A 17542-nucleotide genomic window follows, 5' to 3' on the forward strand; every position below is an offset into this window, starting at 1 on the left:
TCTGATAGCCAACCGAAGCAGTCAATGTGCAGCTGACTTCTTTGACAAACAAACACGATAATTTTGCTTGTTCACAAAGTATCCAATTTTGAATGGCTTTTTATCAAAAAAAAAAATCCGGTAACTGGCGTACTAGCGAAGCAACTCCTTGTCTCTTTCTAGTCTATCTTTGTTTTGTGTATCGGTGAGGTCTTGCACTTTCTGGAACTGCAATGGGTTCAGCTAGTGCAATGCAGTTGGGACTCGGCTATTCAAAGGAGGTAACTAGTCAAAAAGCTAAACATTGAATCGAGCAGAAACAAATTCACCACTTCTGGAACGCAACGGACCGTCTAAGTTAGCTAACCTAATCCAACGATGTCCGTCTGGCTGCTGTACTAATCACCCTACAGCATTCAATAATAGAGTTATCGTTCTAAAATTTAGCAAAGATTCGAGTTTTCTGCATGAAGGTCGAGTTCGGCCCCATATAGACCAATTTTCCGATTATTACAGGCCTCCAGGATTTACATGTGAAAAAGAAAAAACCTTTAATAAGACCAGAAATGATTCGAAAAGTGAAGACTAGATTCAATCGAAATCCTTGCCGCAGTTGAACTTCATTGTCTTTCTTACAATGTGGACTCAAGTCAAGCTTTGAGATTTTTTACCCTTTGTTACCCTTTGTCCTCCAGTGTTTTTTCTTGGCAGACTTTTTCTTTATCTCAAATAGATATACCGAAATTGCTTAACTGCCCTCGTAATTTTTCTCAAATACTCGCATAAATATGTTCATATGTATGCCTATCTGTTTGCCGATATCTTTGAAAGGCATCTCATAATCTATGTGCAATTAAACAACATGATTGCCTTTCATGCATTATTTTTTTTTTGCACCATGAATTTTTATGTATAAGTATCTGCTGGAAAACGCATTGCACTCCCCTTTGAAACAGGCTTGAGTTGGGTGGGGATTGAGTTATATTCGGACATATGTTTTTCGCAGTATGTATTTGCATGATGGGTCTGTTCATAAATTTGATATAAATTGTACGTTATCGTTGTCTCAAGATAATATACAACAGGAACAGGACATACTCTAGCTGCTGATGATGGTTGTACAAAAAAACATCAAATCTAATATGAAGTGGACTCCAATGGTTCCATTGACGGTATTTGCCTCTAGGTGGTAACATTATCTTGCAGTGTTTTTGTTTATGTATAAAAAATATAACTGTTTTATTACAGATCATACCGAAAGGTCAGCTTGTCGGTATAAAAAGAGCGGGTAGCGCAACTGAATCTAAGTATATTAAAATGTGATTTCCATAGGCTTAAAGATCCCCCTGGTTTTTATTATACCCTCCACAATAGGATGGGGGGTATATTAACTTTGTCATTCCGTTTGTAACACATCGAAATATTGCTCTAAGACCCCATAAAGTATATATATTCTGGGTCGTGGTGAAATTCTGAGTCGATCTGAGCATGTCCGTCCGTCCGTCCGTCTGTTGAAATCACGCTAACTTCCGAACGAAACAAGCTATCGACTTGAAACTTTGCACAAGTAGTTGTTATTGATGTAGGTCGGATGGTATTGAAAATGGGCCATATCGGTCTACTTTTACGTATAGCCCCCATATAAACGGACCCAAAAATTTGGCTTGCGAGGCCTCTAAGAGAAGCAAATTTCATCCGATCCGGCTGAAATTTGGTACATGGTGTAAGTATATGGTCTCTAATAACCATGCAAAAATTGGTCCACATCGGTCCATAATTATATATAGCCCCCATATAAACCTATCCCCCGATTTGGCTTGCGAGGCCTCTAAGAGAAGCAAATTTCATCCGATCCGACTGAAATTTGGTACATGGTGTTAGTATATGGTCTCTAACAACCATGCAAAAATTGGTCCACATCGGTCCATAATTATATATAGCCCCCATATAAACCGATCCCCCGATTTGGCTTGCGAGGCCTCTAAGAGAAGCAAATTTCATCCGATCCGGCTGAAATTTGGTACATGGTGTTAGTATATGGTCTCTAACAACCATGCAAAAATTGGTCCACATCGGTCCATAATTATATATAGCCCCCATATAAACCGATCACCAGATTTGACCTCCGGAGCCTCTTGGAAGACCAAAATTCATCTGATTCAGTTGAAATTTGGTACGTGGTGTTAATATATGGCCTCAAACTCCCATGCAAAAATTTGTCGGTATTGGTCCATAATTATATATAGGCCCCATATAAACCGATCCCCAGTTTTGACCTCCAGAGCCCGTTGGAAGAGCAAAATTCTTCCCATTCGGTTGAAATTTGGTACGTGATATTAGTATATGGTATCCAACAACCATGCAGGAATTGGTTCCTATCAGTCCATAATTATATAGTTCCCATATAAACCGATCCCCAGATTTGACCTCCGGTGCCTTTTGGAGAAGCAAAATTCATCCGATCTGCTTGAAATTTGGTACGTGGTGATAGTATATGATATTTAACAACCATGCCAAAAGTGGTCCATATAAGTCCATAATCATATATAGCCCCATATAAACCGATCCCGAGATTTGGTTTTGGAGCCTCTTGGAGGAGCCAATGTACCAAGCCAAATCATCCGAGTGAGTTGAAATTTGGTACATTGTGCTAGTATATGGTCGTTAACAACCATGCCTAACTAGGTCCATATCGGTCTATAGTTATATATATCCCTCAGATAAATCGATTTCCAATCACACAAAAATTGGTCCATATCAAGTTCATAATTGTATATAGCCCCCATATAAGCGACCCCCATATTTCAATTCTGGCTCTCTACGTACCGTGCAAAAAGTCCATATCGATTCGTAATTATTTGTAGACTATACATAACATTTTTGTCTAATATATACCACGTATGGACTAACTCACAATTCAGGAAACGATGTTAAGAAGTTTTAAGATACCACAACCCAAGTAATTCGATTGTGGATGACAGTCTTTCGTAGAAGTTTCTACGCAATCCATGGTGGAGGGTACATAAGATTCGGCCTGGCCGAACTTATGGCCGTATATACTTGTTATCCATTTGCCTTAGTTGAAGTTAGGTTGAAACTGGGATCGAGCATATACCCATAGAACAGGATACCCTATCACATGTCGGCTGGTATACATCCAAGCCTCTAATCGGATTGTTGTGGGCTCCAACTACTCTCCGTCTCTTCTCTTATTCCTGGAACTCGGTTTCATCTCGAGTTCACGCCGAGATGGGTCGTATTCAAAGGGGGCTCGAGCATAAACGAATAGGACAGGATACCATATCCCATGTCGGCTGGTATACATCCAAGCCTCTAATCGGATTGTTGTGGGCTCCAACTACTCTCCATCGCACCATTCTTTGATTCCTGGAACTCGGTTTCGATAACGAATTCCCAAACTTTGCGGGAAAGGTTGAGCATATGCTTATGCACCCGACAGTGCGTCCACATATCGAACTCCATCACAGTCGACGATACCGAAGATTATACCCATCCTACGTCACTCCGAGGTAAACTTTTCACAGCGAAACCACTTTCGCATTACATCGTGGCTCCATTTTTTCGTGGTTCCATCTCTTTCTTATTCTGTTTCCGGACTCCCACTTTTATTTCTCACATTGTCAAATTCTTGTTCATCTTCTTATGGTGAAGAACGTGTTCTATAAATCTGCTTACATCCTACCAGTGCCTCCTCATTCTGTAACATTTTCTGGACTACATTTTCGGCGGAAGATATGACGGGTTTCGAGTGCACGCCGTATATTTCCTTAGAGTATACACATTTCCGGAAAGAGTTGTGGCCCTATATCACTATATGTTGCCAATGTGTCCACCTGCCTCTTCCCTCGTTTTTGAAGACTTTGTGCAATTTTCTACATCCCATGTTGGCTGACATATACCTAAGGATTGTTGTGCGCTCTAACTTCCCTCAATCATATCCTTATTTTGTACCAGTAGTGTAGTTAATGAATTCCCAAAATCCCCACTTCTTCAAGGTAGACCCATTCGTGGCTCAAGACCATATCTTGCTTAGTCTGCGTCCAGACTCCCACATTCATTTCTCACATTGCCAAATCCATGTCGATTTTTTTTTGCAAAGAACGAGTTCCATATATCTGCTTACAGCCGCCCAATGCCTCTCATTTAGTAAGATCTTCTGGACTAGATTTCGTGGGAGATACGACCCATCTCGAGTTCACGACGCATTTTCCCTAGAGTACAACTAAATAATTCGGGAAATAGACGTGACCGGAAAGCATCTGTGTTCTGAAGTAGTTTACTCACCATTCTTTCTGACTCACCATATTTTGCCAATGTGTCCACCTGCCCCTCCCTCCCTCCCTTCTCCAGAGTTCGTGCAATTTTCTCCGTCCCATGTTGGCTGACTTACTTCTAAGAATTGTTGAGCGATCTAACTTTTCTCCACCATACTCTTCTTTTATTCAGTAACTCGGTGTCGTTAACGAATTCCCAAAACTTGCGGGTGAGGATGGAAAAATGCTTTATGCACCAACAGTACGTCCACATGTCGTGTGTCGAAGTACATCACAGTCGACGATAGCCATCCTGCGTCATAACACATATCCGCTTTCCATTTCTTCGAGGTGGACCTCATCGTGGCTAATGACCATCTCTTACTTTATCAGCGTCCAGACTACGGCTTCTACTTCCCACTTTGGCAAATCCATGTCGATCTTCTTGTTGAGAAGAACGTATTCCACGTATCTGCTAAAAACCTCCCAGTACCCTTCATTCTGTAACAACGGGAGGAGATACGATAAGTCCATACGATACGATAAGTCCATACGATATGTTAAGTCCATATCGGTCTTTTTGTTGCGAAGAACGTATTTCACATATCTGCGTTTCAAATGGTAACTGGTCTTAAGATGATCCTCATAGATGCTCTTACTCTTCAATTTGTGACAATAGATGTTACACCAATAATCCTGTGTCGAAGCCTGCTGGGCCAATATCACCACCTCTTTGTATTCCAAACGTTAGACTTTCGTTCCTGGTATCCATTTCCCCTTTGTATGGTCCGAAGGTGGATATTGTCTATCATTCAAGTGATCATCCCAACTGGGAGAGAGTCTTGAGAGTTGCGAGTGAGCTACTCTCAAATTAGGTCTATGTTCAGGGTTCCATTTGCCTCCAGTATCGGAGGCGGTGACCACGGGGGGAGAATGTCTCATTAAGGGTAGTTTGCATTTACCCCATGTGGCATGAGCCTCTGCCTCTGGGTCATAATCGTCTTCATCATCATCATCATCTGGCTCATCAACATCTACCTCATGATCATCCTGCTCCTCTCTTCTTCGCTTAACTCTAGCGAATCTTGGCCGTAGGCAATTGATGTAAAAATAGACTCATATGTTATGATTTTTTGGGCTCTTCCTCGGTATCCTTGAGAAGATTATCACTGCTATTCAAGAGATTTTCATTTGAATGATGTCTAGAATCACTTTCAACTCCATCATGATCACCATGATCATCCTCAGTGGTTATCCAAGATTCTTCTTCGTTTCCCGATTGATCTGATTGTAAAGATTTGCGTCTCTGCAAATGTTCCACTTCTTCGGGGTGGTGAGTTGCCCCGGATTTACCACCTGTTTGTCCAGGTGCCACATGTTGTCCCACTGAAGATTGGACACTTGGCAATTGAAGCGAGGAAAAGAAAACATCTGCTCCCAACTCATAGACAAAATCATAATTTTCTCCCAGATTTTTTGAAGTTTTTCCTCCACGTTCCGAAGCCGAAGGTGGCCCAGGTACAGCGAAGCATATTTCCGGAAATAGACTTCGCCAAATACCATCTTGATTTGAAGTAGTTTACTCGCCATTCCTACTGACTCACCATATTCGTTCTGGCCATCAGCTAAGATATGCTCAGCATCATCAGCGATTTCTTCTTCCTCGTATAGGCACGCATTCGCACTGAATTTTTCCCGTCAGTACAAATATCCGGAAAAAGCCGTGGTTAGATAGCAAATATATTATGAAGTAGATCAGTCTCGCCATATTTGAATATCTGTTATAAGGCGATGTGTCCATCTTTTCCTTCTCTCGTTTCTCAAGCGTTATTTCCATTGTCATTGCTGGATGTTTCCAGAGGGATTAGTCGGATTCTGCTGGTTAGCAAGAAAAGTCTTTCTTTTCTAAGATCTATTGGGACCATTCACGCTATCACTATTACGGCTGATGTCACCCTCAGCTCTGCTGTTCTATGCACAGGGAGCAGTCTACTTCCTCGAGTCTGTCGTTGTAACGTTTTTGCCCTAAGTACTACGATCTTTATATTTTTAGAGGTAAATGTCGTTCCGGCAACAATAACAATTTCGACTTTTGCATGGCTAACTGTAGACTAGGCGAGTCTAGTCACCTTGTTCGTACATATAATCGTTTGATGCAGTTTGCGTTAAGCATCTTGTGTTTCAATTTTACCGCAGACATATCGTCTGAGTATCCCACTAGGAATATGTTGCCTTACACACCATCTTCAAGACATCGTCGACAAATTCTCCTATGGAATATGTTAGGTAGTCCCTAGCCTTGCTTACTCATCTGCTTTGCAGTTCCCTGGTATGTATGTTGCTGTGGCCAGAACACAATTAAGTCAATCTTGTACATCTCAGCCATCTCATTGAGAGAGTTGCGGAAGCCTAAGGCCATTTTCGATGCCATCTTCAAGACCTCGTGGTCAAATTCCCCTATCCCCTCTGAAATATTTTAGGTAGTCCCTAGCCTTGCTTACCCATCTGCTTTGCAGTTCCCTGGTATGTATGTTCCTGTGGCCAGACACACACATTAAGTCAATCTTATACTACTCAGCCATTTCGTTGAGAGAGTTGCGGAAGCCTGAGGCCATTTTCGAGTTGAGGAAAATAGAGTCCAAGGAGTTTATTGCAGACTGACTGTCTGGAACGTTATTATTTTGCCACCTCATTTATTGCTACTATTTCAGCCTGAAAAACACTACAACGATTAGAAATCTTTCGCAATTTGAAACTCCATGTTTATTGAGTATGCTCCACACCCCTCGTGCCCTTCCAATTTGGAGCCATTGGAGCGGGGAGTTGGGAATTTCAAATTTCTTGTCGAAAAGGAATATCGACTAATAGGGCCTGCTTCTTGGTCATTGTCCAAAATGGTAACTTCAGTAGAAACTCGTTCACTGCGCCCCGAAGTTGGAAACCCAGTGGATGAAGTTGAATTTCTTGACGCTATGGCTGGTTTTAACACCACACTCATACCTATTACGCCTGAACTAAATTAGAAGAATCCGGATGTGAGAACTTCTCTATTCATCCGGACGGTTAAATGACATAGGTTGTGTTTCAAGGTATATTTCTTGAAGACTGAACACTGTTTTGTTCCAAATTTTTAAAGAAATTTACATTCTGCCCATCTCTAATTTAATCTTTTCCTTCCTTTTCAGACGTAGACGCAACCCCTAAATGGAGGATAATATTGACGATGACGATACACACATGTGTATCAGATGCAGACAAACTATTGTAGGTCTGGAAAATTATATTCAACATCGTAAGCAAAATTGCAATCGAAATGCTACAACAACCAATACGCCCAAACTTTCTAGTGACCATCCAACCACGCCGCCATCACATCATGGATCCACACAAGATACACCACCAATTTCATATGAGGCATTCAATTTTCCTGAACCTGAACCACCTTCTGCTTCGGGACATGGTGGTAAAACCTCAAAAAATCTCGGAGACAATTATGATTTGGCCTATGAGTTGGGAGCAGATGTATTCTTCTCCTCACTGCAATTGCAAAGTGTCCAATCTTCAGTGGGGCAACATGTGGCACCTGGACAAACAGGAGGCAAAGCTGGGGCAACCCACCACACCGCAGAAGTGGAACATTTGCAGAGACAAAAATCTTTACAATCAGATCAATCGGGAAACGAAGAAGAATCTTGGATAACCACTGAGGATGATCATGGTGATCATGATGGAGTTGAAAGTTCTTCGAGACATCATTCAAATGAAAATCTTTTGAATAGCAGTGATAATCTTCTCAAGGATACCATGGAAGAGCCCAAAAAATCATATGAGTCCATTTTCACATCAATTGCCTACGGCCATGATTCGCCAGAGTTAAGCGAAGAAGAGGAGGAGGAGGATGATCATGAGGTAGATGTTGATGAGCCAGATGATGATGATGAAGACGATTATGACCCAGAGGCAGAGGCTCATGCCACAGGGGGTAAATGGAAACTACCCTTAATGAGACATTCTCCTCCCGTGGTCCCCGCTTCCCATACTGGAGGCAAATGGAAACCTGAACATAGACCTAATTTGAGAGTAGCTCACTCGCAACTCTCAAGACTCTCTCCCAGTTGGGATGATCACATGGATGATATCGATGATGGACATCATCCACCTTCGGACCATACAAAGGGGAAATGGATACCAGGAACGAAAGTCCAACGTTTGGAATATAAAGAGGTGGTGACATTGGCCAAGCAGACTTCGAAACAGGATTATTGGTGTAACATCTGTTGTCGCAAATTGAAGAGTAAGAGCATCTATGAGAATCATCTGAAGACCAGCTACCATTTGAAACGTTGCGAACCAGAAACACAATTGGAGAAGGCCGTCATACAGGAGATTTCTCAAGAGGATATCAACAAAAGTTTCTCCTCGAAGTCATCATCCAAACCATCACACTCATTTACCGCGGTGACCTCGGTGTCCAGCAGTAAACACAAACGAAAAAGACGTTCCACCTATTTGCGTTGCAGTCTTTGCAAGCATGTCATGAATCGCCATATGATTGGCAAGCATTTGATATCGCACTATCATTATAGGCGCATGCAGTTACATCCAGGTCTTTCGCTACATGTCATTCTGGAGAATATCCATTCCATAGTGCTGCAATCGCCGTTTCAATGTCGCCCTTGTCGATTTTATGCCAATACCGAGGAAACATTTCTACTTCATTGGAACTCAGCATCGCATTTGGATGCCTCAGAAGGACCAGGACGTTTTTGGTGTTCCTATTGTCAATTTGAATGTGAGGACAATAACCAAATGCGACGCCATCTCTTGGGCCCCGAACACAAAGAGGTCCTGTTGGCCATTAATCGCTCTGTTCCCATATGCATAAGCAAACGAGTCTCACTGAAATGTACGAAATGTGGATTGGGGTTTCGTTATAATTTTGAGCTTCGCATGCATATACGCCAACAACATCCAGGTGTAGAGTATTTTGGTAGCGCTTCCGATAGTTACCAATCGAAATTTAAATGTTTAACTTGTCCCGAGATTTTACCTTCCCAAATAGCCTTGCAAAGGCATGAAAAGTTCAAACATTCCATATCAAAATATTTTTGTTCAATATGCTCCTTGGAGTTCAATAGTCCCTGTAAAGCTCGCAGGCATCGCAAGACTTTGGAACATAAGTTAAAATCTGCTGCAGCAGCCAGGGGAGGTAAACTTCCCATCGAAAAGGAGGAATCTCAGAATTTACATGCTCTAAAGGCGGACGAAAAGGAAATGTAAGTACAAACCTTGAAGTGTGAATCTTTAAATATCAATCAAATATGAATTTTCCTTTCACAGATTAAATCCTTCTATGGGAGATCCTATTCTTGTAGAGACTACATTTCTCCCTATGACCGATGACGAAGTCTATTCCACTAAAATTGATTATGATACGAGATTTATATCGATGACAACATCATCTGATGAACTTGGATGGAAAGAACCCATGGTCTCAAAAGATGTCAAACAAAGTGAAACGTAAGTAATATGGGATAAAGGGAGTAGAAGTAAAAGTATACGAGTTGTTCGATGTGAGCTGTAATGGGTCATAATGTTCAGTGATTGTCTCAGAACTCTAGGTTATATTATGATTGGACGAAGTCCGGAAAACTCACTAAGACATACTTTCCAAAAATTAGATTTCGAGCAATACAACACTCAATGTTAAGAATCTCTTACAGATGGAGCTGAGGTTATAACGTGGGTTTCTCATCCGCTGAGTAAAGCTCACTCGCCCTCAAGGTCTCCGTAAGGACCTACTAAACTTTTTGGAATGAGAACACAAGTATTTACCTCCTTCCAGTTAAATATTAATTAATTCGATGACGATTGGAAGTAGGGAATTCGTCGATTCGATGAGACGTGGATGCTTGGTCGTTACTGAGTAATTCGACTCGTTGGCGATCGGGAAGTTGGGTATTCTTCGATTTGTAGTTGATGGGGAACTTCCTTATTCGTCTATTTGTAGGATATGGGGAACTGCTGATAAGATCTTCGGCTCTAAGGCGGTTGTTAGTGTTGCTGCAGTTGATTGTTGTAAAGGCGGTGTGGCAGTGGCGTGACTGTCGGGATTAGCTTCGGGTAGGTAATCGATTAAGGTCGGTGTTTAGTAGGCCCAAAGTCTCTGTGGTGGAGTAGTAGGCCCGAAGGACTCCAACGTTGACGTGTAGTCCCAAAAGTTTTTGTGGGAAAACAGTAGACCCAAAGGTCTCTATGGTGAAACAGTAGGCCCGAAGGTCTCTGTGGTGGAACAGTAGGCCCCAAGGCCTCTGTGGTGGAACAGTAGGCTCGAAAGTCTCTGCGTTGAAACAATAGGCCCGAAGGCTTCTGTGTACTATTTACTTCGCGTCTGTAGGCCCGAAGTTCTCTGTGTACTATTTACTTCGCGTCTGATAATAAATTCCTAAGACGACACCAAAAAAATACCACCGAACTTCAAACGGAACGATATTCGGTGAACCACTCGTAGCACGATATACACCTAGATGTATACAGCAGATGACGGTATTTGTCGAATGTCTCAGCCAATCGCCTATCCGAGTCTGCCTTTGGTTGGCAAAACGTCCATCATATAACAGGTTGGTTGATAAGTCCCCGGTCTAACAAAGAAAAACACATTTTTTTTTTTCCAAATTCGTTTTTATTGTTCAACGTAGTTCCCTTCAAGAGCGATACAACGATTATAACGACCTTCCAATTTTTTGATGCCATTTTGGTAGTACTCCTTCGGTTTTGCCTCAAGATAGGCCTCAGTTTCGGCGATCACCTCTTCTTGCAGTCAAATTTTTCCCCTGCAAGCATCCTTTTGAGGTCTGAGAACAAGAAAAAGTCGCTGGGGGCCAGATCTGGAGAATACGGTGGGTGGGGAAGCAATTCGAAGCCCAATTCATAAATTTTTGTATTTTTTCCCCTTCAGAAAACAGTATTTTATCAAAACAAGAAATTCCTTTTTTCCATTTTTTCACAATAATAAAAGATGCTTCACAAAAGACGCTTTATCTCACAATCTAATTGACTTACAGACGTCAAATTTTGACACGAATCATTTGAAGTTTGGTACTATATAAAAATAATATGCATTTAATACTAGCGACGCCATCTATGTGTCATACCGGGGACTGAACAGCCAACCTGTTATTTGAAGCGACTGGGAATTGTCGCTCCTTGCATGAGCTAGTAAATTACTTTTTGTCACCAGAAATCATTCCTACGCATCAACACACATCAACACGTATACATGGTTGCTAAAATCGTTTTCGAGAAAAACATGTTCCATGTTCACCGTCCAAAAATATAATTTTGCTCTTGAAACATTTTTGGGCTGATAGTACTCCTTCTCTGCGTATACTCTTGTAATGGATAAATTTCATATTTTTTCCGAGGATCTCTACAGTAACAAATTTCTTGAACCAGTTTAGTAATTTCGAAGTAGTTTCGTTCCGACCAGGAAGCAGATATTCATTCTATAGTGAAAACGCGTCTTGAGAGTTTCACGTCATATTCTTCAATGTTGCAAAGTTCACATATATTTCTCTCCCCTATGTTGTATTTACGAAGATGGTTACCAAAATTTCTATAACCGCAAAGCATCCGGCATAGACAGAAATTTACCTTCCCATGACGTCTATTTATCCAGCTCCATATGTTCGGAATTAGATGATAGGTCCCTTGCACGATTGCCACTCGAGCCAAAAATAATCTACCAAAGTTTGGAGAAAATTTTACCAAAAAACAACTAAACAAATTTTGTCAAAATTTTATTTCTGTAGAAAATTGTATTTCTCTTAAAAATTTTATAGAAAATTTTTCCAAATTTTGTAAAATTTTTTTATTTATCATTTTTATACCCTTCACCACTACTTTGGTACAGGGTATAATAAGTTTGTGCATTTGTATGTAACGCCAAGAAGGAAAAGTCTGAGACCCATCGTTTAGTATACCGATCGTCTTAGAATTAAATTCTGAGTCGATTTAGCGATGTCCGTCTGTCTGTCTGTCCGTCTGTCTGTCTGTCTGTTGATGTATTTTTGTGTGCAAAGTACAGCTCGCAGTTTTAGTCCGATTGTCCTAAAATTTGGTATAGGGTCCTGTTTCGGCACAAAGACGATCCCTATTGATTTTGGAAAAAATCGGTTCAGATTTAGATATAGCTGCCATATATATTCTTCACCGATCTGGTCATAATTGGCGTGTATATCAACCGATCTTCCTCAAATTCCGTACATCCGAATATTTTATGAGTCTCGAAAAACTTGCAAAATATCAGCCAAATCGGTTCAGATTTAGATATAGCTCCCATATATAGCTTTCACCCGATTTACACTCATTTGCCCACAGAGGCCAATTTTTTGCTCCGATTTAGTTGAAATTTTGCACAGGGAGTAAAATTAGCATTGTAGCTATGCGTGTCAAATTTGGTTGAAATCGGTTCAGATTTAGATATAGCTCCCATATATAGCTTTCGCCCGATTTACACTCATATGACCACAGAGGCCAATTTTTTGCTCCGATTTAGTTGAAATTTTGCACAGGGAGTAGAATTAGCATTATAGCTATGCGTGCCAAATTTGGTTGAAATCGGTTCAGATTTAGATATAGCTCCCATATATAGCTTTCGCCCGATTTACACTCATATGACCACAGAGGTCAATTTTTACTCCGATTTAGTTGAAATTTTGCACAGGGAGTAGAATTAGCATTGTAACTATGCGTGCCAAATTTGGTTGAAATCGGTTCAGATTTGGATATATCTCCCATATATAGCTTTCGCCCGATTTACACTCATATGACCACAGAGGTCAATTTTTACTCCGATTTAGTTGAAATTTTGCACAGGGAGTAGAATCAGCATTATAGCTATGCGTGCCAAATTTGGTTGACATCGGTTCAGATTTAGATATAGCTCCCATATATATGTTCTTCTGATTTCGACAAAAATGGTCAAAATACCAACATTTTCCTTGTAAAATCGCCACTGCTTACTCGAAAGGTTGTAAAAATGATTCTAATTTTCCTAAACTTCTAATGCATATATATCGAGCGATAAATCATAAATAAACTTTTGCGAAGTTTTCTTAAAATTGCTCCAAATTTAAATGTTTCCCATATTTAAATGTTTCCCATATTTATTTTTTACTAACATTGTGTTCCATCCTAGTGCATTAGCCGACTTAAATTTTGAGTCTATAGATTTTGTAGAAGTCTATAAAATTCTGTCCAGATCGAGTGATATTTAAATGTATGTATTTGGGACAAACCTTTATATATAGCCCCAACACATTTGACGGATGTGATATGCTATCGAAAATTTAGATCTACAAAGTGGTGCAGGGTATAATATAGTCGGCCCCGCCCGACTTTAGACTTTCCTTACTGGTTTTTTACTAACATTGTGTTCCACGCTAGTGCATTAGCCGACGTAAGTTTTGAGTCTATAGATTTTGTAGAAGTCTATCAAATTCTTCCAGATCGAGTGATATTTAAATGTATGTAGTTGGGACAAATCTTTATATATAGCCCCAAACACATTTGACGGATGTGATATGGTATCGAAAATTTAGATCTACAAAGTGGTGCAGGGTATAATATAGTCGGCCCCGTCCGACTTTAGACTTTCCTTACTGGTTTTATTTATCATTTTTATACCCTTCACCACTACTGTGGTACAGGGTATAATAAGTTTGTGCATTTGTATGTAACGCCAAGAAGGAAAAGTCTGAGACCCATCGTTTAGTATACCGATCGTCTTAGAATTAAATTCTGAGTCGATTTAGCGATGTCCGTCTGTCTGTCTGTTGATGTATTTTTGTGTGCAAAGTACAGCTCGCAGTTTTAGTCCGATTGTCCTAAAATTTGGTATAGGGTCCTGTTTCGACTCAAAGACGATCCCTATTGATTTTGGAAAAACTCGGTTCAGATTTAGATATAGCTGCCATATATATTTTTCACCGATCTGGTCATAATTGGCGTGTATATCAACCGATCTTCCTCAAATTCCGTACATCCGAATATTTTATGAGTCTCGAAAAACTTGCAAAATATCATCCAAATCGGTTCAGATTTAGATATAGCTCCCACATATAGCTTTCGCCCGATTTACACTCCTTTGTCCACAGAGGCCAATTTTTTGCTCCTATTTAGTTGAAATTTTGCACAGGGAGTAGAATTAGCATTATAGCTATGCGTGTCAAATTTGGTGGAAATCGGTTCAGATTTAGATATAGCTTCCATATATAGCTTTCGCCCGATTTACACTCATATGACCACAGAGGCCAATCTTTTACTCCGATTTAATTGAAATTTTGCACAGGGAGTAGAATAAGCATTGTAGCTATGCGTGCCAAATTTGGTTGAAATCGGTTCAGATTTAGATATAGCTCCCATATATAGCTTTCGCCCGATTTACACTCAAATGACCAAAGAGGCCAATTTTTTGCTCCGATTTAGTTGAAATTTTGCACAGGGAGTAGAATTAGCATTGTAGCTCTGCGTGCCAAATTTGCTTGAAATCGATTCAGATATAGATATGTCTCCCATATATAGCTTTCGCCCGATTTACACTCATATGACCACAGATGCCAATTTTTAACTCCGATTTAGTTGAAATTTTGCACAGGGAGTAGAATTAGCATTATAGCTATGCGTGCCAAATTTGGTTGAAGTCGGTTCAGATTTAGGTATAGCTCCCATATATATGTTTTTCTGATTTCGACAAAAATGGTCAAAATACCAACATTTTCCTAGTAAAATCGCCACTGCTTAATCGAAAAGCTGTAAAAATGATTCTAATTTTCCTAAACTTCAAATACATATATATCGAGCGATAAATCATAAATAAACTTTTGCGAAGTTTCCTTAAAATTGCTTCAGATTTAAATGTTTCCCATATTTATACCCTTCACCACTACTGTGGTACAGGGTATAATAAGTTTGTGCATTTGTATGTAACGCCAAGAAGCAGTAATCATAGACCAACCTTTTAGTATACGGATCGGCTTAGAATTAAATTCTGAGTCGATTTAGCGATGTCCGTCTGTCTGTCCGTCTGTCTGTCTGTCTGTCTGTCTGTCTGTTGATGTATTTTTGTGTGCAAAGTACAGCTCGCAGTTTTAGTCCGATTGTCCTAAAATTTGGTATAGGGTCCTGTTTCGGCTCAAAGACGATCCCTATTGATTTTGGAAAAAATCGGTTCAGATTTAGATATAGCTGCCATATATATTTTTCACCGATCTGGTCATAATTGGCGTGTATATCAACCGATCTTCCTCAAATTCCGTACATCCGAATATTTTAGGAGTCTCGAAAAACTTGCAAAATATCAGCAAAATCGGTTCAGATTTAGATATAGCTCCCATATATAGCTTTCGCCCGATTTACACTCATATGACCACAGAGGTCAATTTTTACTCCGATTTAGTTGAAATTTTGCACAGGGAGTAGAATTAGCATTGTAACTATGCGTGCCAAATTTGGTTGAAATCGGTTCAGATTTGGATATATCTCCCATATATAGCTTTCGCCCGATTTACACTCATATGACCACAGAGGTCAATTTTTACTCCGATTTAGTTGAAATTTTGCACAGGGAGTAGAATTAGCATTGTAACTATGCGTGCCAAATTTGGTTGAAATCGGTTCAGATTTGGATATATCTCCCATATATAGCTTTCGCCCGATTTACACTCATATGACCACAGAGGTCAATTTTTACTCCGATTTAGTTGAAATTTTGCACAGGGAGTAGAATTAGCATTGTAACTATGCGTGCCAAATTTGGTTGAAATCGGTTCAGATTTGGATATATCTCCCATATATAGCTTTCGCCCGATTTACACTCATATGACCACAGAGGTCAATTTTTACTCCGATTTAGTTGAAATTTTGCACAGGGAGTAGAATCAGCATTATAGCTATGCGTGCCAAATTTGGTTGACATCGGTTCAGATTTAGATATAGCTCCCATATATATGTTCTTCTGATTTCGACAAAAATGGTCAAAATACCAACATTTTCCTTGTAAAATCGCCACTGCTTAGTCGAAAAGTTGTAAAAATGACTCTAATTTTCCTAAACTTCTAATGCATATATATCGAGCGATAAATCATAAATAAACTTTTGCGAAGTTTTCTTAAAATTGCTCCAAATTTAAATGTTTCCCATATTTAAATGTTTCCCATATTTATTTTTTACTAACATTGTGTTCCATCCTAGTGCATTAGCCGACTTAAATTTTGAGTCTATAGATTTTGTAGAAGTCTATAAAATTCTGTCCAGATCGAGTGATATTTAAATGTATGTATTTGGGACAAACCTTTATATATAGCCCCAACACATTTGACGGATGTGATATGCTATCGAAAATTTAGATCTACAAAGTGGTGCAGGGTATAATATAGTCGGCCCCGCCCGACTTTAGACTTTCCTTACTGGTTTTTTACTAACATTGTGTTCCACCCTAGTGCATTAGCCGACGTAAGTTTTGAGTCTATAGATTTTGTAGAAGTCTATCAAATTCTTCCAGATCGAGTGATATTTAAATGTATGTAGTTGGGACAAATCTTTATATATAGCCCCAAACACATTTGACGGATGTGATATGGTATCGAAAATTTAGATCTACAAAGTGGTGCAGGGTATAATATAGTCGGCCCCGTCCGACTTTAGACTTTCCTTACTGGTTTTTTACTAAAATTGTGTTCCACCCTAGTGCATTAGCCAACTTAAATTTTGAGTCTGTAGATTTTGTAAAAGTCTACCAAATTCTGTCCAAATCGAGTGATATTTATATGTATGTATTTGGGACAAACCCTTATATATAGCCTCCAAAACATTTGACGAATGTGATATGGTATCGAAAATGTAGATCTACAAAGTGGTGCAGGGTATAATATAGTCGGCCCCGCCCGACTTTAGACTTTCCTTACTTGTTTTTTTTTTTTTAATTTTATTTCTATAGACAATTTTTTCAACATTTTATTTCTATAGAAAATTTTATTAAAATTGTATTTCTATAGGAAATTTTATTAAAATTTTATTTCTATAGAAAATTTTGTCAAAAATTTATTTATATAGAAATTTAATTAAATTTGTATTTCTATAGAAAATTTTATTAAAATTGTATTTCTATAGAAAATTTTGTTAAAATGTTATTTCTATAGAAATTTTGTCAAGATTTTATTTCTTTAAAAGATTTTGTCAAAATTTTATTTCTATAGAAAATTTTTGTTAAAAATTTATTTCCATAGAAA

General features: G+C 39.4%; 1 protein-coding gene across 1 annotated transcript in view; it reads left to right on the plus strand.

The window, feature by feature from the left end:
* The window catches only part of LOC142223924 (uncharacterized), a 323096-nt gene that overhangs the window by 195382 nt on the left and 110172 nt on the right, over positions 1 to 17542 (plus strand). The window contains exons 2-3 of the mRNA XM_075293738.1: positions 7439 to 9529; positions 9594 to 9773. Coding sequence (XP_075149853.1) covers positions 7458 to 9529; positions 9594 to 9773 — 2252 coding nt within the window. The 5' untranslated portion in view covers positions 7439 to 7457. The remainder of the gene's footprint in view (positions 1 to 7438; positions 9530 to 9593; positions 9774 to 17542) is intronic.

This window comes from Haematobia irritans, chromosome 2 (genome assembly GCF_050003625.1).
Source record: "Haematobia irritans isolate KBUSLIRL chromosome 2, ASM5000362v1, whole genome shotgun sequence".
Taxonomy (NCBI): Eukaryota; Metazoa; Arthropoda; class Insecta; order Diptera; family Muscidae; genus Haematobia; species Haematobia irritans.